Genomic DNA, 24,993 nt, shown 5'->3' on the forward strand with positions numbered 1-24,993 from the left:
GTTAATTTCCTTAATATGTCGTTTAAATGGGAAACAGTATCAAATATTTGCTTCATTACACGTAGGTAAAAGTAAAAGTACAAGTACTTGCTCGAGATTTTTTTTTCATTTTAATATTTATACTAAATATTCTTGAAAGAAGAGAACATTCAAGAACAATAATAGTTGAACCTTGCAATGTTTTGAGTGCAACATCTCTCACACCTATTGAATGACTTTGTTCTGTTCATTGAACGCCGCCCTTCCTTGTTGATCTTTTGTTGTTGTTGTTGGTTTTTTTCCATATTTTAAGCGGTACCCAATTCTCAACAATGAAAATATTCGTTGATATGATCCCGAAAGACAGGGAAAATATAACAACACTGTTAAGTACGCGGCAATTGTTTTACAGTTGTAACACGACACATTTCTGCTGTTGTTAAGACTACTGGGTCTATTTTTTAAACAAATACGAGGTATGTTCAAAAAGTTCGTGGATTTTTGCTGTCATTTTTTACTTGGTTCATGAAAACACCCTTAGTGGATATGAATCGAAAGAGTGTCTTTATTTTCAAAAGTAAGATTTTCTTTTATTTTTAACTTTTATTTCCTTTACGAGTTATGTGCACTTTAATAACCATGGCAACGCAACATCGGCGCACGCCGAAATTTTCATATAATGTTTAAATATAAACACATGTTGAAACAAATTAAATGATTGTTTTATGAAGTTAAATACAAGTAATCATCTATTAATATTTAAATGACATAAAGCTGACTTTTGGCGTCGTTTAGACGTTGAATAGCTGAACAAACAAGTTTTGAGCAGCAGTAGACAGACGGGTAAGTTGGGAAGTATAAACTCCGTTTAAAAACTAGAAATTCGCTCTTTCGGAAATTTTTACCAATAAATGTGGTATACACCTTTATATTTTTATAAGGTGATTACATTAACGAAAAACAATGAGTTGTCGAGCAAGTCTCTTGGTTTCAGGTCGTGCAAGCGATTCAAATACGGCAAATACATGCTCACAGACAGAAAGGGCGACGAACAGTTTAGCGGCAAATTGTTGGGACGTTTGTAACGTCAATTGCAAAAGATCTACAGAAGTTCAGGCATTATTACAGTTACAGAGATGTCCGACATGTTTAATTTCTGCATCGGGTCTATGCATTCAAGTCTGACAAAACAATTTCATTTAATTAAAATAATATTTTATTTCATTCATCAGGATATATGCGTATTTACAATAAATAATTGTAGTTATTATTTGTATTACGTGTATTTACCCTGGTCCGTTTGACAATTAATGCTAGCCGGTGTTCAGTAGATTTACCGCATAGAATAATTGTCAGTTGATAAAATATTTTCTTAACATCGATAATCATATTGTTTAAAGATCGGACGAGGGCGGTTTCAAATTGAAACTATCAATCAACAATTGAATTAACTTAATAACACTGTCCGTTTAGTGTCTAAATTACTCAAAAATCCTGATAAAAAGCGGAAAGTATGCGGCACTCGGACCTTTATACGGAGAATGGAGCGAATAGATGACCAGTTTATATCTCGGGTCATCATCGCAAACAGAAAATGGTTTTGGTATATGATCCGCAGATATTGAACACTAAAAAGAGTACTTTCAGAAGCAATGACGCTGGTAAAATGTTTCATTTATATTGCGACGTCACGAACGTCATTTTGTTTCATCATCAGCGTGCGCCGGATTGTGCACCCCTTGTGATTTGTAACTGTCACAGAATTTTTATTTGTAAACATATTGTATTGATTTTTTCACTGTGTATTAAGGACATATTTTAATATATGTCTCTTGTAAAATCATATACGCAAATTAAAATATGTGAACAGTAGAGCCGCAGTCCACGAACTTTTTGAACAGCCCTCGTATGTGTAATATAAAGTGATGATATTGAAATGTTTTGAAATTTTACATTTCAGTTTTACATTTCGTCTTGACCCATCACATACAGTAAAACGTAAAATGTCGGCTGTCATGAGAACACAAAATGGAATGTACATGTTTGTTGAAAACCGAAGACCAACAATTCATTGAAATTTAGACAACGTCTTGTTTTGTATCAAGGAGATATATGAAAGTTAACATTAATTTAGACTTAAAGCATTTCTGACCTGAAATCTACGGCATACAAATAATGTAGTGTATAATGATGATAATAAGGGTGATAATAATATAATATATTTAGAATATGCAAAACTTATTAATTTTTTGTTCATTTTAATAGCACTTTGTTATTTATACAACAAAATTATACATGTTTATGAATATCAAGAAAGCGTTAATTATATAATATATTTAACAGAGTAAACAAAATAATAAGTATTTACATGAGTGGTAATACAGTTGGTGTTTACAAGTGGAATGAAAATAAATTAAATTTTATGCAAAACAACAATTTTTCATTATTTCAAGCTTTTACAGATTTGTTTACGTTTAGAGGTCATCGCTATTGACGTCATATGACGCTGACAATGGAACAGAATAAGTTTATTTTCCAATTATGGGCCTTTTCAGGCATTACAATCATATTATATAACAAGCATGTATGAATAACATAAATAATATTCAAAAGATACCCGAGCTTTGATTCTTATAATACAACGTGAACAACAAAAGATACTTATTTTAGGAACTATTTAGAACGTCAAATACTGATTTAAGAATATAACATGCTCATAATTCTAAGAAATTCACGAATAGCATGTTATGGAAATAACGAACACATTCAATTAGCTCTCTCCAATGTGTATTACAGACAGTCTCTACTATTTCTTTTCACATGAATAGTATTTTGATATTTATCAGAGAGAATTGGTAAATGGTCACAATTTTCATTTAATGTCTCACAAAATACACCAGTTCTCGCATTGGTGTCTCCACAAATAAGTATTTCACCTTTTAAGCTAAACTGGTTGATCTCCCTTTCCGAACGAAACGATGAGATCTTTTATATCATGACAAATACAAACAAAGCACGGCATTTACTAATGTAACATGTTTAACATGGTGGTATCATAAATACAAATAAGTCACAGAAGAATCAAAACACGTCAACTACAATTGAATGACTTTCGTCCAAATACTGCTTTCAGTATATCAATTGTCTTGGATATTTGGTGAACGCTTGTGAAATACATTAATTGATAGAATAGAAGAAACTGAAATACTGTAACGTATTTATCAATAGGCACAATAGGTAAAATATACTTTTAAAAGTGAAGAATTTTCTTAAGAACTTAGGAAACATGTCTACAAGCACCTTAACAACTGTTTTGTATGTACCAATATTATGAAGTGATTAAAAATGATCTGACATTAATCACATTTATAAAAATATATTGACAAATGTTGAACTATAATAAAGGATTGTAATCCCTGAGAAACCCACTTATAGCTGCAATTAAAGACTTGTACACTTTCAAGCTTACATCTTGTTATAATAGTATATGTTTTCTCACTTAAAAATGCTTATCTTTTCTGCATTAATTACAATTGATGTTTGAATTTCCCCTTACTACTACATTTAAAGATGTAAACATATTCTTTACTACCCTGTTATATTGCAGTAATAAAATTCAAATAATCGCGAATATAAATTTCTGACCCTGCCATCGCGAATTCATGAATACGCAAAATAATCCGGGGATGAGGTTTTCGCGAAATAAAGATCACGCAAATATAAAGTGATTTACAGTATATGAAACAATTTTCACTGTTATAAAGGAAACAAACAAAAAAAGCGTTTCCCGAGAGTCATGCCATTCTTGAAATGATTGAACTTTCCCTTATGTTCAATTATGCTGCTTAACCTAAGTAATTTACATCGAAATTCAAGATGACTGAATGTTGCTAAAAAGAAATAACAAAATATAATATACTATTTCTTATATTAAATGCAAAATGTTTTATTTTTCTAAAAATGAACATGTCCTTTGCACGGATTTGACCTAAGTGGCCCCATTGTTTCTCGCCTCCTTCGGCTATGGATTATCATTCTTCCAATGTCACTTTCAACAATACGTGTTACAGTTGATTATATTTATGCTAAAGATCTTGTGGCAGATGCAGTAAAGAAAGGAGCTCTTGTAGGCTTTAGTTCCATAATTGCTGGTCCAAGTGTGGCAAGAGAACGGTTCTTATATATATTCAATGGTCCCAGTCACTGCGCTTAGCATCTATATTGTTTTTGGATGTATTCTGATTGTGTTTCCTAGAGATCTTGAAAAGTTTCTAAATGGAGGTTTTCAGGAAACGCGGGGAATGGAACTGTTTTTGTGTAAAGTACCACTAATGTTAAAGGAAAAGTGGTCAGGGTTATCTATCCAACAAACACAAGGCTATCAAAAATACACAAACTTTTTCTCGCTCAGATATTTATGCTGCAAAACACATGTTAACTTCTCAAAGTATTATGAGCATGTCATCTAAATAATTCGACAAGTTAACATGCGGTTTGCACATGGCATCATGATACTTCGACAAGTTAACATGTTGCCTGCACAAGTCATCATGATACTTTGACAAGTTAACATGTTGTCTGCACATGTCATCAGGATTGTTTGACAAGTTAGCATGCTGTTTTTGAACAAGTCAGCATGGTATTTTGACAAGATATGATGTAAATTACACATGTTAACATGCTTAAACGACAAAATAGTATAATTTCACAAGATAGCAAAAACATTGATCACATGAGACAGTCACGGCGTTCCATATATATGAATAATATGATATAATATTGAATTATCACCATTTTTAATTCGCAAAAGAATTTGTTAATAAACTGACTGTTCATTTTTGATGAATTATGTTTAAAGTCCAATGCGTTTAGATAAGTCATGTACTAGTATATGAATTACTGACTACTAATAGAACATTGTGCTGGATGACTGCTTGCTACAGACTAAAAAAGTGGTTACAATTTTCCGTTTTAAAAATTATAGACAAATCTAATATTTAAGTATGATTCGGAACACCTCGCCGACTACAAATAATCATCTCGGAAACAATACGGAAGCACGTGTTTTGGATGACAATGAGTAACAAATGTAGACTCAACAAATCCCAACATTGACCGTTATCCGGAGTATTAGTAATTAGTATGACTAATAGGGACGAAAAATTTTCGTCTGTGAAACAGAATCACTCTAGGAAAACTTTTTGTCATTTTTCTGTTAACATGTACATTTGTATACTATATACATTTAACTGGGGATGTCTATATTCGTAATAAGGATCACTTTTTCTATTGATGTGCTTGATTGTATATACATAATACTTGTACTTGAATTTATTAAACTCCTTAAATATTCGAGGCAATAAAAGTACATATATGTAGTTTACACTTTGCTTTATAAAGTTGACATGGATGTAGATGAGACTGTATTTCCCAAAAATAAAGTGTATACAGATATACAATAATTAATCTAAACTGTCCTATGACATCATTCCCACTTTTATAAAAAATGTCGTTAGCACATTATCATGTCATGTCATGAGTAACAAAATCAAAGTGCTGCAGCACTGAATGCGACGGACATGCAACCGGAGAGACATTAAGGCTTCTTTTAGAAAAAAAAAACAAAACAAAAACAAAACACAAAATATATAACAGAGAAAATTTGTTTCATACAAGTTCGAGATTTGTAGAGCAATATATTTTGTGTCCCAAACTGATATAATTCAGATTTTCTACTTTCAAGCACTTAAATACAGAATGAAATTTATGCTTAAAAACTCTGGTCAAACTTGTAAATCAGTATCCTTATCGATTTATTCTAAGAAATGATATGTAAATAGAAAAAAAACTGTCAACGAAATATTTTTTAGAATAAATCCAGGCAAATAAACTTCAAACATAATACATTATACATTTGAGAATTCTATTTAGAATTGATTCGTGTTATATCATAGTGGGCATATAGACAATAAAATATAAGTCATTTGTATTTTCATTTCTCTTGGATATGTCTCATTAAAAAAAATTTGGTTAAAATCATCAGCAATTAAAAGTGTGTTTCTTAGATTTTTTTTATTTACAAGGTAAAGATGTAGGCCAGAGCACATCGTTTTTATTTTAATTTAAATGTCACTTAAGCACTACAGTGTTTAGTTGTCCTTTTCAATTTCACACTAAATTCCATTTTCAACTTGTTTGCTTCTTACAATTGTATAGAATTTCTAAAAGTATTGCATCTAATCCGCTGGTTTATTAATTACATGTCCAAAAATCAGAACAGGTGAAGCAGAATCTATTTTTAGAATAGCGAAGGCTAACTCATATCATGACCTAGAAAAATATGTAAACAAACCACAAGAATCGGAAGTAGAACTGATATTATAACTTCCTTACCATGAAAGACTACATGGCGGTAAAGTGTTGTAAAACTCTCTAATCTTACATGCATTTTCAAAAATAGATATTTATACTTACCATTGTAATGTATCTAATATATTAATTAATAACTGCTGAATATTCAGCTAAACCCGCGGTATGAGTCACGAAAATAGTTCTTCTTTTATTAATGCGCGAGTTATCCTAGAGTCACGAAAAACTTTTGATTTGTTAATAATAATGTTTTGTATAATGTAGAAATATTTATTTCCTACTAATAATGTCTTGGAACTCAGAGGTTACACCTTTATTGTAGTATAATTTGCTGTCCTACTTTTTCGGCAGCGGTAAATCGTTTCAGCAGTAATTTGCATATTGCGCAATAATACTACGGGACTACAACGTTTTTATCAATAATATACGTTCATATTTTAACTTGGATAACTTAATTTGAAATTGAAAAGGCTAAATATGGAAGACATTAAGATATCCAGTCAAAGTATGGGAGTTTTGAAGGATCAAATTCATGTACTATTTCTTGGGCTGTTAATTGGTTTAGGACACATTGCGCGATTGTAGCCAACGAAATCCCATGTGTAGATGACTTAGCTCTGAACGCGCCTGAGGGCGCGTCCGTCGCAAATACAAAACAAAAACAAAACAACAAAAAACAACAACATGTATCTGTACTCAATATTTTGAATCAATTTATCGGCAAATTTCGTTATCAATACGTTTCTTTAGAAGGCATTCAATGTTACTTTCCCTTGATTCTGTTATAGAGAGATAAATGGTAGGCCAGGATTTTTTGCGAAATTAAATTCGTTCAACTTCTATTAAAAATTGTTAATAGCACATTTACAAAATTATTGAACACACAATTTTTTCCATGAAAAAGTAAGAATTTATTCATATGGTTAGGTAAAACAGGGATACAACTTATTACAACAAATATCCCTGGTAAAATAGACATTATGAAAGTTGGATTACTCCATTTGATTTTCCATTTTTTAAAAACAATGTATAATATTTTATCAAAATGATGATAAAATTTACAAAATAGATATTTACGTACATTGTTTTTAATCTTTGACTTAATAAATAAAGAAGTGATCCACAAGGCAACGCTGCATGTCAGTTTGTCAAATACCTAAGCTCTAGGCATTGTAGTTCCACACAAAAAAAAGTTAATGTATTTTCTTATATAAGCCTATGTGAACTAAGTGACGCACGAATTTTGCCGGAGCGGGAAAATTATGACACTTTCCGCCGTACTTCGGTAAAAAAAACTTGCACGACTCTGACCTTCTCATTGTTGAAATAACAATAGATTTTGTTAATAAATATGTTGTGTTGAAATTCTTACTGATATCCACTCATCTGATAATCGACCCGGACAGATCAAGGTCATGTAGTGATATGTGCACGAGAAACACGTTGTAATAAGTTACAATTAAAAGATCGCAACGAAAATACAGTAATCACGGAATGAATGATTTAATAATAAAAATTAGCATGTGATATATTGAATCAAGTGTATTTGTAATAAATCCCTTTGTATGAATATGTATATTATTATTATTAATTAATTTATAATTAATTATAATTGCGTCGCTACTTCAACAGTCGTACTGTTGTGATGCAACATTGTACTGCCGAAGGCGAGCTCGTGCTAGTGTTCTGAAAATAATGGCGCATGCAAAAGTAGGTTAACTGTCGATCCCATTATTATATTTTTACAGATATTCCACAAAAATAAATGCTACTTAATAAAAAATTGCATTAATCCACCTGCGGAATACAATATCATTTTCGTAAAATGTACAATTTACAAGGTCGTCATAATATTAAATTAATCAAAGGGCTGCAACCTCTGTGGTATTTTCTGATCTTTGCAAGCTAAATCATACTGACTATCTGTATGTATTTTCCTGTATAAGTTTATTTTTATTTACTATAATTAATCTTACGCAGCGATTGCGTCTATAACAGTTTGAGATTGATACATATGGAATTTTCCATGACGAGTTGCATCAAAAACTCATTTTTCATTTTTTATGACAGCAACACTTTATCCTTGCATATCGTGGCTACTTCCTTAAAAAAAGACACTTCAGAAAGAAAAAAGTTGCTTCGACTAGGATTTGAACCTTAGGCCTCTCACACCCTAAACGAACGCGCTACCTCTGCACCACGGTGAAGTAATACATATGTAGCTTGAATAAAAACAAATACAATTTGAAAATTTCCATTTCGTGTTTGTAATTTTTACTAATTTCGAGATATTTTGTTCACGAACACTGATGAAAATAATTTAGCGAAAATCTTCTCGACAAAACAGTACGACATGTATATATTCCACTACTCGACAGTCAGATTTATTTGTGTAGTACGCTCTGGAGTATTCGGTAATCGACATAGCTAAAAATAGCATTTTCATTGATTAAGCTTTACGGAAATAGCCGAACATTTTTCATTGGGTAAAAAAGATATTCATCCGCTAAATTTGTGATTGTAACCTCATATTTCTATTGACTTCTCTAAACTTTTAATGCACTGTAATTCGTTAAATGCCTACATTAAAAATTATTCTTTTTTTTAATTGCTGGTTTTTAAGCAGTTCTGAGTGAGAACTACTTCGCGTTGTTAGGTCTGTAAGGAAATTTTGTGTTAGACCGTGGATGTTAGCTATGTATTTACTGATCTTGCGATCAGAAAATACAAAAACCATGCGCCATTTTTTGTAAATGCATGCTTTGCATAGAAAAAAAATGACATTACGTAAAATCTTCATGGATTGTCTACAAAACGGTACTTTTTCTTGGTATTTTACACCGTCCATGTAAAAGCACGCTAATTTCGTGCAAAACGACTTTCAGAGCAGGAGCAATGTTACACATGTCATGAATGGCTTTTGGAAGTAATTTTTTCCTTTCGGTTTACTCGGTGACCCATATCTACGATATCAATAAATATAATCTTTCGAGGTGTGGGTTGAAGTGGGTTGAAGCAGCAGCAGCAGTTGTTCAATTTCATAGGCGACTCCGGTTCTTATACATGCCCGTTGTGTATCGATATCGGTCTTAATGTCTTATCTGATTGTTATGTAAAAAGGATGCCTTCTATTCAAATATAACCGTAAATATTTCCCGTACTTTTCTATGGCTCGGCAAATATGGGCCTTTTTTTCGAGCTAATCCCCCAGTACAAACAACTTTTAAACATGTAGCTTCGAGGTGCACAAACGTTCACAAAATATAAGTCAACCTGTTGCGCTCATTTTCTTAGCTGTAACAGTAAAATTGTACCCCCAGATAAGCTGTGAAACCCACATTTTTTCTTCATTCCGCCCGTAAACAGTTACACCGACAATTTTACGCTGACAATTTAGTGCACGGGTAATATACAGTAGAAGTTTGTGAGTAAATAAAATTATTCACGTTTCCCATTGTTATTTCATTCCAGTCCATAGTTTAGTTTATGCTTTGATAAGTCTACAACATATTTTGTTTCATGCATATTTTATTACATTGCACGGTTTTCACGTGTTTTGTACCAGTGTGTAGGTATATATTCGGTGTTTTACTATTGTTTCCAACTCGAGGCAGTATTTGACAGCTTTTAACCATAGGAACTCTGGAACAGGACCGCATATTGCGGCGCATAAATCCGAATACGTACCGGCTTTACATATTGTTTGTCCGACCTTTGAATATCTTTTCATGTTATGCGAGCGGGTGGTCTTTAATTATCTAATCTCAATTTAATATAATCTGCAAATTTAAAAAATCAGTCAAATTGACGGTATATTGAAATAAAGTTTCCTTTTAAAAGGAAAGGCTTGCACAGTTGTGCCTTCATCCCAACATATTTAGTTGTTTTTATTTTTGTAAAAACGAATATTTTTGTCAAAACGATTTGAAATCTATTCTCTATTGTATAAAACTAATAAAGAAAATAATCAATCGTAAAAATACTAACGTGGAGATCTATCTATCATACTGAAAGGAAACAAGTGTGCACATTTCATTTCCACTTCGTTACGTGGTACCAATTAATAAGCATGTTCACAGATACGATGCGCTATCTATAGATCATCACCTGGTAAGGTTAATGATATGCATGGACTATTTTTAGATTACCTCACCAAGTTCAGTAGATCTAAATATAACTCGATCATGCACTAATATTCTGTGTGAATTGGACCACCCTTTGAAGACGGAATACTACTACAGTCAACATCCTCTATTGTATAAAACTAATACAGACAAAAAACTAGTATAAAAGAAACTAACTTTTGCGTCTTGAAAAAGAATTGAAACGGAACAATTTCGTTTATAATTTATTACGGTTTAAATCAATAAGTCAAGTAAAAATACGAATCCTATTTATATAAACAAACTGGGATTACCGAAGTAACTAAAATAGCTTAGATTTCCGTAATATTACTTCGTCTGATTCCGCAGCATTCGGAACTGCCTCGGCTATTATCTATAATATTAACTTATCCGAAGATTAACGGAAAGGGCCGAGTAGTTGCGATTGATTCTGCAGTATGACGGAATCGCCCGAATTGTCACGATTGCAATCGGAACTACATCGGCTATTATCATTAATCCGAAGAGTGACGAAAAAGGCCGAAAAGTTGCGATTGGCACGATTGCAGCTGGTTTCCCGTTCAATCATGCACTTACAAATATAAGCAGAAAAACACCTAACCGGAACAAGTTTTCCATATGAAATGGCTTGCAGCCGTGCAAGCCAAAAAGAAAAGGAGTGACATCCGCCATTTGCCGCAACGTTCGGCGTAAGTTACCCCCCTTGATATGCTTGATTTTTGTTTTAATTTTTCTAGTAATGAATACGAGATGAGTGCCTTAAATATTTATTTATGGATCATGTTTAAATATTCCTTTTCAGTTAGACAAAATCAGTTGGACCATATTACTAAAGTGTCTGTTTTCTCCATTTTAACAAATCAATACACGAATACGCCGGTTATAATGCCGCCTATACATGTCAACACGTGTACAAACAATAAACCGTTAACGTTATATCCGAACGATACCTGATAGTTGACAAAATAACGGGAACAAAATTCTGAAAAAATAGTAATCAATTGTAGCCAAAGGGGAAAAACTCATGCCGAAAACGTTGCGGCAAATGGCGGATGTCACTCCTTGTCTTTTTTATAATACCGTAAAATTTGACCAATTTTAAAAGAGACAGATTGGGTTCAATTGATAATATATATTTTTGAGTCCATAAACTCGGATAATACTAAAAGATATTTAGATGTAGCAGAAACGTATTTAAAAACCGTTACAAGATCGAAAATATACGCCGCAATCTGCGGTCCCGTTCTCGAGTTCCTATGCTTTTAACACGTTCTTTAGAGTTATCGTTATTCCCTCTTCCCGCCCTCCCAGTTTCTAAGAAAGGATGCTATTAAGTGGTTTTCTTTTTGATGAGACAGAGTATCGTTATAAATAGTTATGTTTTCATTTATCATTATTAATATAGTTTCAGTATTTTTCAGGTTTATCTTTGGACGAATATGCATATGGCTTTTCGAATTCAGCTATACAAGATACTATCTACAGGATCCAATGGTGCTGTTGTATAACTGAAGAGATTTTAACACGATCCAAACTACATGCATTTATTTGTTGAAAATTGTCAAATACATGCCTAAATCCTATTCTGTTGTTTTGGTTTCTTTCTAGTAAGATTACAAGAAAAGCATTGATGCAAAGCATCAAAGGGCGTCCAAGCAAGAAATGCAGAAAGTGAAGATGAACTAGTAGACATATGATGTCAAGATATTCTTATAAACTTTTCAATGGTTAATTGGTTTTTACCAAAATGAACGGACGGAAGACATTGTTCATTGTGAACTTTGATTGGCATGCTAGAGATTAGAATATTACTTGTTATTTCTTTATGATCGTGATTATTAATAGCAACGGATATACATGTATACAATCATTTATAATCCATACCCATGTGTAACGCATGATCAACACCACACTTGTGGAATTGTCCCTTATTATGTAATTGCTATTAGCGAAGACCCCCTCTTAAGGTATCTGTTCACACTTAGTAAAAATATGACACTGGTTATATTACCGTGTCATGTTGAGCATTATTGTTTATCATACAATAATTGTAATATCTATTTTAATAACAAAAATACAGATTTTATGAATATTGTTTTCCTCTCTTTTTGTGTTTTTATGTGCTATTTTAATACTGAGCTTTTTACGTTTACTACTCTTTTTTTTATTAAAATTGTAAAATAAATTTTAAGAATTCAAATGTCATATTGACCGACGATGATAAGTCAAAACTTAACTGGAAAAAGTCAGTAAATTATGGTTAATCTTTCAATATATAATATTGTTTATTCTTAAACCATGCACATGTACATTTGTATTTTTCTTTATAATTTTTTAAATTATCAATCAATTAAATAATTAATAAAATCTAACTTGTAACTTTGAATAATTCCTCGGCATCTTTACTAAACACGAATAACAAATTAAATAAAATGTTTCAAAGTTGATAGTGTCATATTAAAACCATAAAAATGTACCCTTTTTCACAATTATTGTACATATTTATTGTTTTTATCTCATATAGATACAATGAAACATGCTATTGTTGTTGTTGTTGTTGGTGGTGGTTTTTTTTCGAATTGTATGTTTATGTATAATAATAATCAATAAATTTGAGAGTTGATCTACATGTATGTTTATTAATTATTGTAACCAAACTAAGTGACAAACATTCATTTTGGAAAAAAGCTTATTTATCTGTAAAATATTTGTTCTGTTCTGTAACGATATCAAACATCTACTCCAAACCCGGGAGAGACCGGACAATAAACGTGTGATACTTTTCGACGGTCACAAGTATCACGGTCAAAATAGACCGGGAGAGACCGGAATTACCGATATCTATAAATAGATTTTCGGAATATTAAGGTCATCAACTCATCATTCTATTTTAACATACCACAAGAAAAGCATTGATGCAAAGCATCAAAGGGCGTCCAAGCAAGAAATGCAGAAAGTGAAGATGAACTAGTAGACATATGATGTAAAGTTATTCTTATAAACTTTTCAATGGTTAATTGGTTTTTACTAGAATGAACGGACGAAAGACATTGTTCATTATGAACTTTGATTGGCATGCTAGAGATTAGAATATTACTTGTTATTTCTTTATGATCGTGATTATTAATACCAACGGATATACATGTATACAATCATTTATAATCCATATGTGTAACGCATGACCAACACCACACTTGTGGAATTGTCCCTTATTATGTAATAGCTATTAAGGTATTTGTTCACACTTAGTAAAAATATGACACTGGTTATATTACCATGTCATGTTGAGCATTATTGTTTATTAATTATACAATAATTGTAATATCTATTTTAATAACAAAAATACAGATTTTATGAATATTGTTTTCCTCTCTTTTTTGTGTTTTTATGTGCTATTTTACGTTTACTACTCTTTTTTTTATTAAAATTGTAAAATAAATTTTAAGAATTCAATTGTCATATTGACCGACGATTATAAGTCAAAACTTTACTGGAAAAAGTCAGTAAATTATGGTTAATCTTTCAATATATAATATTGTTTATTCTTAAACCATGTACATGTACATTTGTATTTTTCTTTTTTAAAAGTATCAATCAATTAAATAATTAATGAAATCTAATTTGTAACTTTGAATAATTCCTCGGCATCTTTACTAAACACGAATAACAAATTAAATAAAATGTTTCAAAGTTGATAGTGTCATATTAAAACCATAAAAATATACCTTTTTTCACAATTATTGTACATATTTATTGTTTTTATCTCATATAGATAGAATGAAACATGCTATTGTTGTTGTTATTGTTGGCTTTTTCCGAATTGTATGTTTATGTATAATAATAATCAATAAATTTGAGAGTTGAACTATGTTTATTAATTATTGTAACCAAACTAAGTGACAAACAGTCATTTTGGAAAAAAGCTCATTTATCTGTAAAATATTTGTTCTGTTCTGTAACGATATCAAACATCTACTCCAAAACCGGGAGAGACCGGACAATAAACGTGTGATACTATTCGCTGGTCACTAGTATCCCGGTCAAAATAGACCGGGAGAGACCGGAATTACCGATAGGAGTACATCCCTCTATAAATAGATTTTCGGAATATTTAGGTCATCAACTCATCATTCTATTTTAACATACCATGATAACCCACGGTGTACTACAAAATGATAAATAAAAAAACGAAGAGACGGAAAAGGTTATTGCATTTGAAAATGTTTGCATTGCGAAATCCTCCAGTTCGCTATTCATTGTACATATCGCGACATTTCATTTTTAATTAATAATAACCAAGCACCCTCATACCGATCGGAATGATCGGCTTTTATTATGACCGACTAAAAGGCTCGAGAAGTTGCTGTCGCCCTTTCACAAAATCTGATTTCATTCCATAAAGGGGCGCCGCGCTTCGGCGCGGACGCCAATGATAACCCACTGTGTACTAAAAAATGATAAATAAAAAACCGAAGAGACGGAAAAGGTTATTGCATTTGAAAATGTTTGCATTGCGAAATCCTCCAGTTCGCTATTCATTGTACATATCTTCATTTTTAGCATCATCATACCGATCGGAACGATCGGCTTTTATTATGACCGACTTAAAGGCTCGAGAAGTTGCTGTCGCCCTTTCACAAAATCTGATTTCATTCCATAAAGTGGGCGCCGAAGCGCGGCGCGGACGCCAATAACATGGGATAAGAGAATAATTGTTTTACTCACGACACAGAGTGAGTAAGTCGATTTTCTGGATGACGATGTTTCGAAGTAACCCCTCACCCCCAATACATTCCCTATTAAAAACCTATACATGAGTAGATTTTTTGACGTGTCGAAGTTTTTACGTGGTCCGTAAATGACTACAATAACGGCCACACAGATAGCAAAAAAAAGTTTAGAGGTCAGAGACAAGCGGTAAAATAATAACTATAAATATGGCACACTGATTTTTTTTATTATCCACATGTATGCTTACTCTTTTATTTGTTTCGTACCTGTACATGCCAACATTTTATATTCACTCTCATGTATTTCCTTATGATGCGCTATTGTCATGACCAATTGTCATGACACCAAAACAATAATAACAAGCAAATCCGTTGAATTTATATCCCCCGCCGAGTACTGGTTATTATTAACACAACAACTGAAGACATAAGGCTTTATTATATATTAATCATGGCATAAACAGTAATATTCTTTGAACTTGATAAATATTCAGGAAAATAACAGAGCCATAACTTTGTGTTAAATAGTAATATCTGGAAATGCCAATGAGATGTATGCAAACTACATAACTAATCAAGGGCCAAAATCTGAGTAATAAGTATCTGACCAGAACAAGACAACTATATGCACATTTCCTCTTAGTATCCCATAAAGTTTCATTGAATACCAGCCAGTAGTTACAGAGAAGTAGCACGGAAACAATTATTGCTCTGGTTGTATACTGCCTAAGTTATCAAGGGTCATAACTCTAAGTTAAAATGTCTGACCCGAACAAGGCGACAATATGCGCATGTCCTCTTGGTATTGAAGGTTCAAATTAAGTTTCATTGAATTCCAGCCAGTAGTTGCAGAGAAGTAGCAAGGAAACAAATATTTTTCTATATGGATACTGCATAACTAATCAAGGGCCATAACTCTGAGTTAAAGTGTCTGACCCCAACAAGGCAATGATATGCGCATCTTCTCTTGGTATTGAAGGTTCCCATAAAGTTTCATTGAATTCCAGCCAGTAGTTGCAGAGAAGTAGCGCGGTAACGATTTTTTCTCTTTATGCATACTGCATAACTAATAAAGGGCCATAACTCTGAGGTTAAGTGTCTGACCGGAACAAGGCTACGATATGCGCATCTCCTCTTGGTATTGAAGGTTCCCATAAAGTTTCGTTGAATTCCAGCCAGTAGTTGCAGAGAAGTATAGCGCGGAAACGATTTTTTCTCTATATGCAAACTGCATAACTAATCAAGGGCCATTACTCTGAGTTAAAGTGTCTGACCGAAACAAGCTGAGGATATGCGCATCTCCTCTTGGTATTGAATGTTCCCATAAAGTTTCGTTGAATTCCAGCCAGTAGTTGCAGAGAAGTAGCGCGGAAACGATTTTTACTCCATATGCATACTGCATAACTAATCAAGGGCCATAACTCTGAGTTTAAGTGTCTGACAGGAACAAGCCGAGGTTATGCGTATCTCCTTTTAGTATTGAAGGTTCCCATAAAGTTTCGTTGAATTCCAGCCAGTAGTTGCAGAGAAGTAGCGTGGAAACAATTTTTACTCCATATGCATACTACATAACTAATCAAGGGCCATAACTCTGAGTTAAAGGGTCTGACCGGAACAAGCCGACGATATGCGCATCTCCTCTTGATATTAATGATTCCCATAAATTTTCATTGAATTCCAGCCAGTAGTTGCAGAGAACTACTCCGGAAACGAAATTCGGACGAACGGATGGACGGACGGAAGGACGGACGGACAACGCCAAAACTATATCCCCCTCCCGATTCCATCGGCGGGGGATAATAAGGCCAAATTTTCAATTTAGCGTTACTGTACAGACAAGGCGTTTGGCATCTTTTTCCTGTATTACATTAGGTCGTTATTGACAAGCCCAAATATATTTTCACATCTATATGTTAATACAGAGTTGGCCTCGCATATGTGACTACACACTTTATTATTACAAATGTATACGCAAACTGAGATAGATCTGACACATATTATTTTCATATCTCAGTATAAATCATGTGTAAAGTTAATCTATTTTATGATGTCAGTTTACGTTAAAAAGAAGCTCAGATCACCAGCTTTTTATTGGTGTTAGAATTTTAAAAATAAATCGCAAAGCAATAACAGTTTGATAACGACGTTATTTGTATTGTTTTAGCATTTGCAGGCAATCCAGGAAAAGATAACTTTTGGTTTTTTATTCTATTTTCTACTTACGTAGTTTATATAGAAAATGTTTATGGATGTATTACACATCCGTGTGTTTAACAGCATTTGTATGCGTTTCTGTGTGGGAGAAAATGCATTTTTGGTTATCATTCTATTTCATGGTCCAGAAAAGAAATCAAATAATCCCTGACTTTTCCCTGACAACTTATTCACAGTATAAACGAATTGAACACCAGAAGATGTCAGTGGTCAGCCATTTACTGCCGCTTAACTCGTTTAATATATTGGTAATGTTGATACTTACGGACGTTAGGTTAGTAAATCTATATGTATAACGTAGAAGAGAAACTTTATTAAACGTCTAAGTAATGCAACATTAAGGTAGTTCTGGCTTCCAAAACTTTATAAGCCGCTATCTAACATTTTTGTTTTTCATCTGATGCGGCATGATGTTCACGTCATGTCATAGTGTATAAACGGGTACGCTGAAGACCTTAAGCTAGCATTAAGGCTATAAAATAATCGAAACTAACGTACAATTTTCATGTGATCAACACTGAACACGAACAAATATCCATCTTATTTCAAGGTTGATTTAGTTAAACATTTAATTGTGATATAATAAGAACTAATAAAGTTATATCAATAACAAACGATAATTTAGTCATCTGCAAAAAATATTGATATATTTTGAACATTAAATTTAAAGTTTTACCATGGTGGTCATTTCCGTAAACTGAATGTTACTTGCTGGTGATTGCGAACCCTACTTGTGAGGTTACAAATTTTATCTGTACCCTGACTTGTGACTATTTTCTATAAAGATTTAATGGAGAAAACGTTTATGATAAAAGTTGGTGTCAACACTTCTTCCACAGATCCAACATTCATTTTGTGTTTTCATGGGTGTGCTCTGAGTGTTTGTTACACTAAGCTACTGTCAAGACCCAAACTTCAAATGATTCATCCGAATCCATCTGAAATAAATGTATATGGCAATTTATGGAAAGGAACTGGATTTATATGTACATTTTGTCTTAAGATAACTATAGCCAATGATAAACTTTTTAAATTGTGTGAAAAGAAAACTTTAAGTTACATTATGTATGTATACACTGGCAAGAATTTAGATTTTTTAAAAATAAGTGGAAATAAACTTGAAAGAGTGAAAACTACCTTTTAGACGTTCAACAACAATATTCAGGAAACTCCCTAAAATGATTTATTAAGAGTGATCCTAGTCGTACCTGTCAGGAATAGATAGTCAAGGCATTTCTGACAATATTAAACCGTGTTTTAAAAAGCATAATGAAATCAACGGTAGGTGTAACACTTTTCAACATGTTGAAATTAGTAATCTGCCAAAAAAATCATCTGATGATCTTTCGAGGAGGATTGATACGTGACATTATATAATTAATAGAAACGTTTATAGTACTTATGATATAGCTTAGCTTTATATCTTTCCAAAGAAAATGGGTAAACGAAGATGAGATTCGTTATTTTTTCTTATTCGTTACAACCGCCAGCTACTTCATGCTGGTAGTTCAATAGACAGTGAAACATGATGAAGCTCCATTCATGTGCAGTATTGGTTACTTCTTATAGATCTAACAGATGTGTCATGCTCTTGTGGCACAATAGCTTCATATTCTGCACGATAAAATATGGAAAATAGGACAAAAACAATAAAAATCATCAACAGTGACTCGCGAGTTATGGTTCAGTGTAAACACAAGTAGGGTACAGATCATTAAAACTGTTTTAGCAAGACGGTTACAGTTATCAGAAAGTTCGCCTCCATTATTTACTTAGTTTTATCAATATTCAAAGATATCTATGCAAGTGTTTGTGAGGTAACACGAGGTAAGACAATAAAGTTAAGATTCAGATATGAGTTATAGTGAAGTAAAGCAATTTTAGGCATAAATTTGCCTGTGCAATGTCACGGGGGGGGGGGGATCACATGACTTTGTATAGTAATACCCACGAGAAAATGGCGACTGCTGAGCCCCGGTAAGTACCTTATTATGTTAAATTAAGGTGACAAACGCTTCTTAAATCGAAACAAAACCTAGTGTAACATATGCGCGGTTATTTTCTTCAGATGAAAATACAACGTGCATTATCCAACGTTTTGTGGTTTTTGAGAACATTGTTTGAATTGTGTGAAAATTGCACATTCAGCGAGAAGCGATATAACTTGGTACCAAAATAAATGAAAATAAGCTTACTTTCTGCACTTAAGACACAAATCAATCATTTTATTAACATCTGTTATCGTAGAAGTCCATATTAAAATATATTTTCGAAGGTCTGTAGCCTTCAAATGTTCTTTGCAAGTGTATAGTAAGTAAAACGAACAATCTCTGGATAGTAAGTTGCACGAAAACAAAATAGTAAGTTTCACGCACAGTTTCCATTAGCATACATATACATTAAAAGAAAATTAAAGTTCATATGTAAAGAGATAGAAAACACTTATTTCAATTATTGAAGATCAAATATTTCACTTTTTGTCTATAGGACGAATGCTTAATTGGTTGTTTTTCTAATATATCAAATAAACTTTTAATGGGATTTGATATTACACGGCTCAGTGTTATTTTTCTGTTGCGATAGTAGTTCTTTGACCTCTGCAGTGTCAGGTGTGTCTTGGCCCTCATTTTACTGTAATTAGAAAAGAGATGAAGAAATATAATTGCTTGTTATTTGGTATGGTGATGTTTATTAACTGAATGCTGATATGTTAATGATATGTTTTATATGGCGGTATTTGTTACATTTAGTCACTATGTTACTTAATTTATGAAAATATATTGAAGAATTCGCAAGAACAATATAACTTCTTACAAAAAAAAACAACAACAAAAAGCAACAACAACAAAAAAACAACAATGCTACAGTGATTCAAGTTATGATCAAAGGCACATTGTGCCTCAGAAATCCATATTGTTTTAATTCTTTAGAAATGTCAAACATGTGTTTGATAATGTTTAAATAATGGATAAAACGCATGATAGTATTTTATTACAACAGAAAAAGGTAGCGATGAACATTAAGTGATGTGTCGTAAAGGTAGCAAAATGTAAACAAAGTAGTACATACAAAATACTTATTCACTAAAGGTATACCAATTGCCAACAGAACCAAAGATGCAAAAGATAGTTTGAGTATCTAGCAAATGAGTATGTTTTCGGAAACTGTAACAAGATACCAAAAATAAACAGTTTTTTTAAATAAAAATAATAGCATTTCAGAGGCATAATGGACCTTTAAAGAATAACGAATATTTGAAATCAAACGGTCAAAGATATTTATACTTTTTAAAGTGAAGGCAAGTGGAGTAAAAAAAATATCTACATAAAACAATCTTAGATGCTGGGTTTCAAATCACACTGTCAATGTCAGGACACCTGAGTTAAAGCACTGACGTTTTGTTAGCTAGTTTGATGAAATAATTCAAGGACTCTGGTGGGACTAGAATCCATAGCGGTGAGAAGCATGTGTATAAAAATCAGGGAGTTTAACCACTGGCCATGGACGCCCTGAATATCTTATTTACTTACTTTACTTACTCTATCACAAACAAAAAGTAAGAGTTTACGAGGCAACACATTTGCACAGGTTAAGAAAATAAACGTATAGTAATACATAACGTTTTAACAAAACTTCTTGGGTTTATTTATAAAATCTGCCAGTGTATAAAAGAATAAATTTTATAAAAACTTTGTATACCAGTTCTATGATGGCATTAAATATCAATGTGATATGGCGAATGTCTTTTCCTTTGCGGTTTTGGTCCAAATTGCAGATACTGAAAAGTAAATGATGGTATTGTAATATTTCCTTCTGCACAGTTATTTCGTTATATATCTAGTTCTACATATAGCGGATGTGGGTCCAGTCTAACGTGAAAAAGAGCCAAGTGTACGTACATTGTTGAGTATCAATGTCAATGTCTCATATATTTCTTTTAATTAAGTAATCTTTTATGAAATTATATGAATACATGTATTATGAAATAATATGAATTATTATTAAAATACTTTCTCGATATTTGTTTCTCTGTCACCGTAGACGGAACACACTTGCAAATTTGTAACCAATAGAATTATAAGATAGTTTCGTCACATTTTAGTAAGCTGTTGGAAACTGTGCGTGAAACTTACTATTTTGTTTTCGTGCAACTTACTTTATCCAGTAATTGTTCGTTTTACTTACTATACACTTGCAAAGAACATTTGTAGGCTACGGACTTTCGAACAAAATTTTATATGGAATTCTACAAGAACAGATGTTAATAAAATTATTGGTTTGGTGTCTTAAGTGCAAAAAGAAGGCTTATTTTCATTTATTTTGGTACCAAGTTATATCGCTTCGTGCGAATTACTTTCGCTGAATGTGCAATTTTCACACAATTCAAACAATGTTCTAAAAAAACAGAAAATGTAGGATAAGGCACGTTGTATTGTCATTTGAAGAAAATTACCACGCATATGATACGCTAGGTTTTGTTTTTATTTAAGAAACGTTTGTCACTGTTGTATGTTTTGTTTTAGTGACAAGTATATTATCAAGAATATTATATCTCAAATGAGATGTCCAGTAAAATATACTATTGTATAATTTGAACTAGAAGAGACAACAAGAGTACGTCTTAATATTCCAAGATTTAATACACAAGTGATGTTACATGTAGCATGCTATGGAGGCGGAGCTTATCAGTAACTAAAGTCTGTTTCAATATATATCAATATAGAACAGTCACCTTAATTTAACATAATAAGGAACTTACCGGCGCTCAGCAGTCGCCATTTTCTCGTGGGTATTACTATACAAAGTCACGTGATCCCCCCCCCCCCCGTGAATGTGTTGACAAAAACAAAACATAAATCAAAGAGCACAGAAATTTATGCGCATATACATGTATATAACGAAGCAGGCTATGGATGCATATATGTGCAAAGACAAACTATTTCTAACTATGATTCAAATGTTTACATAACTTCACAGATTAAATGCATGCCGTCTTTAAAAGTTTTATGGGTCATCCCGCCTGTTTGTAAGGAACTGATGTTGAGATTTTCTCACAAGATCCGGTTGGGGTACAAATCATTTATATACTGTGTTATTTTCCCTGACCAATAACAACGTCAAGTTTGCAAATCTTTGAGCATTAAATGTGTTGTTTTATATGTTGGCCTCCTCCTCCCAATAGTAGCTAACCTCTTGCCCTCAATTCTTTATTAAGTCTGCCGTAACTGAATTTGAAAATAATCAGCACGAATTAGTTTCGTTTGAGTAGACGAAAGACTCTGGTTTTGTGATCTTCTGAGGCCCGGTGGCGCGTGATAAATTGATAATCACAAGGGATATATTTTCTAGTTTAGTTATGCCTTTACCTTTTAGGACCTTGTTTCATTCGCGTGATAAAGGGTTAATATTTAAAAGCTCGTAAGACATTCTTCATTATTTCTAGAAATTATATACTATATCTTTTTATATATAACTTCTTTTTCGTTAGTTTTTGAGTTTGAATTCGTATTGTTCATAATTAGGTTATTACAAATATTCAGTGTTCTTTTACATCGTGCATCACAGATGTCATTGTCCCGCTTTCGTCATATTATACAAATGTTTTTGCATAAAATTACTTGCAAATTTATTGACAGCGGCACCTTATACCAAGCTCTTATGTATAGCACGATTTTCATGATTTTCACGTGGATGTCGGATAGAAAATCTCGTGGATATACAGTCGCGACTTTTCGGGCTTTCTTAACGTTTGTGTCTGCATTGTATCTAGGCAACCCCACTGACACATGCAGTACATACGCAAATTGAACAAAAAGAAATACAAAATTAATGTAGTCATATGTATGAACACAAAATATAACAAAAGACCGGTGGGGGCATTTCAACTTCATGAATTTCCGATTTTATCTTCATGAATTCACAATTTTGACTCTGTGAATTAACGTTTTCATCATACGGCATTCACGAGTTCAACTTCACGAATTCACGATTTCAACTTCACGAATTCAACTTCACGAATTTACACATTCAACATATGTTTAAACTTTATGAATTAACAATTTCAACTTCACAAATTAAAATTGTGAATTTGTGAAGATGAAATCTAGAATTCGTGAAGTTAAAATTGTTAATTCATGAAGTTGAAATCGTGAATTCATGAAGTTGTAACGTCCCCACCAGTCTTTCGTAAAATATATCACATAATGAAATAATGTTAGCAATTGAAAACGAAATAAAAGCGCTTAGATATTGTTCCGGGTGTAAAATGTTTTTTTGTTATTCAGAGGTTAGCTTTAGTTAAGTAATCACGTTGTTTCTGTAAAGACAAAAACTTCTGAAATTGAGTTTTTTTTTCTGTTTATAAATCTTTCAAATAACAAAACATGTCTTAAAAACTTCATTTTTTTACATTGATAAAATACTAATACATCTATATCGCTGTAAATTAATCTAAAAATTCACTTTTCAAATTTGCGCACGCGCTATTGTATGTAGATCTATTAATTTAAGATTTCTTTCAACTTATGGATCAACGCTGCATGTTTACCCAACGCCAATCATGGACCATAACTAGAAATCACAGTTGTTTATTAATACATTCTTCATGTCACCTTTTCATGTATAAATTTCTTCTATCTATATTAAAAACTGAAACTAATTTCAATAATATATAGAATTATGTTAAAAGCAGAAGACCATCTATTTCCTCCATGTACAATATTTATTAAAACCAGTAAAATAATGTGGAAACAAATAGTTGTGTCATATATGTAAGAATATTGCAAATATAAGCACAGGTAAGCAAACTTACTTATTTAGTGTTTATATTATTAATTGGATTTTGGCTTTATGACAACATATTTTCAAAATCAAAATGAAGTAAAAGCGGTACCCCTGAAATAATAATAACATTACATATATGCAAAACAATTGAAATAAACTATTAAAAAATAAGAAAGAAAAACCTAATAGACAATAAAATATGAAATTATTATTAAGAATTCATTTTATTAAATTCGTCGCAATTAAAAAGTGGTAATGGCGTTCCATAGTTTAAAAAGCTGTCGAAAACGACTTGTTACTAAAACACATTTTAAGCCGTTTTCGAATGTTTAACTTAAGCATGTGTTAATATGTGTAATTTAGATAAGTTAATCTGTTTTCCATGAATATTACTATACAGTACAGTACAGATCGCTTGAAATACCTGTTGACCTTCAACGTAGTTATTGAAAGATGAATTTCAAATGTTTCCGCTTCAAAACTTTGTACAACGGAAAAGGAAATGACGATGTATGTTTTAGCTTAGTCTGGTTCCCTGCCTACATTAACTACGGACGTAGTATAAGGGGAAGGAACTCCAGACTAGTTTTAGCTCAAACTCCCCGCAGCGGTTACTTCCCCTGATCAGTTAAAGTAGCAACCGCTGTGAGGACTGGTTTTCTATTTTATTGGGATATACTATTCCCCGGTCTGGTCGCTTCCGGTCTCCCCTGTCTGTTTGACCGGGATTTACTAGAGACCGGCGAATAGTATCATATTTACTTGCCCGGTCAGTGCCGGTCTTCTAATAATTA

The 24,993-nt window shown here is 32.5% G+C and overlaps 1 protein-coding gene across 1 annotated transcript in view; it reads left to right on the forward strand.

Moving 5' to 3' along the window:
* Positions 1 to 4,021: 4,021 nt before the first annotated feature.
* Positions 4,022 to 24,993, forward strand: part of LOC132754909 (uncharacterized) — a 39,786-nt gene continuing 18,814 nt past the window's right edge. The window contains exon 1 of the mRNA XM_060745658.1: positions 4,022 to 4,105. Within this exon, the coding sequence (XP_060601641.1) occupies positions 4,022 to 4,105 (84 nt within the window). The remainder of the gene's footprint in view (positions 4,106 to 24,993) is intronic.

This window comes from Ruditapes philippinarum, unplaced genomic scaffold (genome assembly GCF_026571515.1).
Source record: "Ruditapes philippinarum isolate M1 unplaced genomic scaffold, ASM2657151v2 ctg5076_1_1_1_1, whole genome shotgun sequence".
Taxonomy (NCBI): domain Eukaryota; kingdom Metazoa; phylum Mollusca; class Bivalvia; order Venerida; family Veneridae; genus Ruditapes; species Ruditapes philippinarum.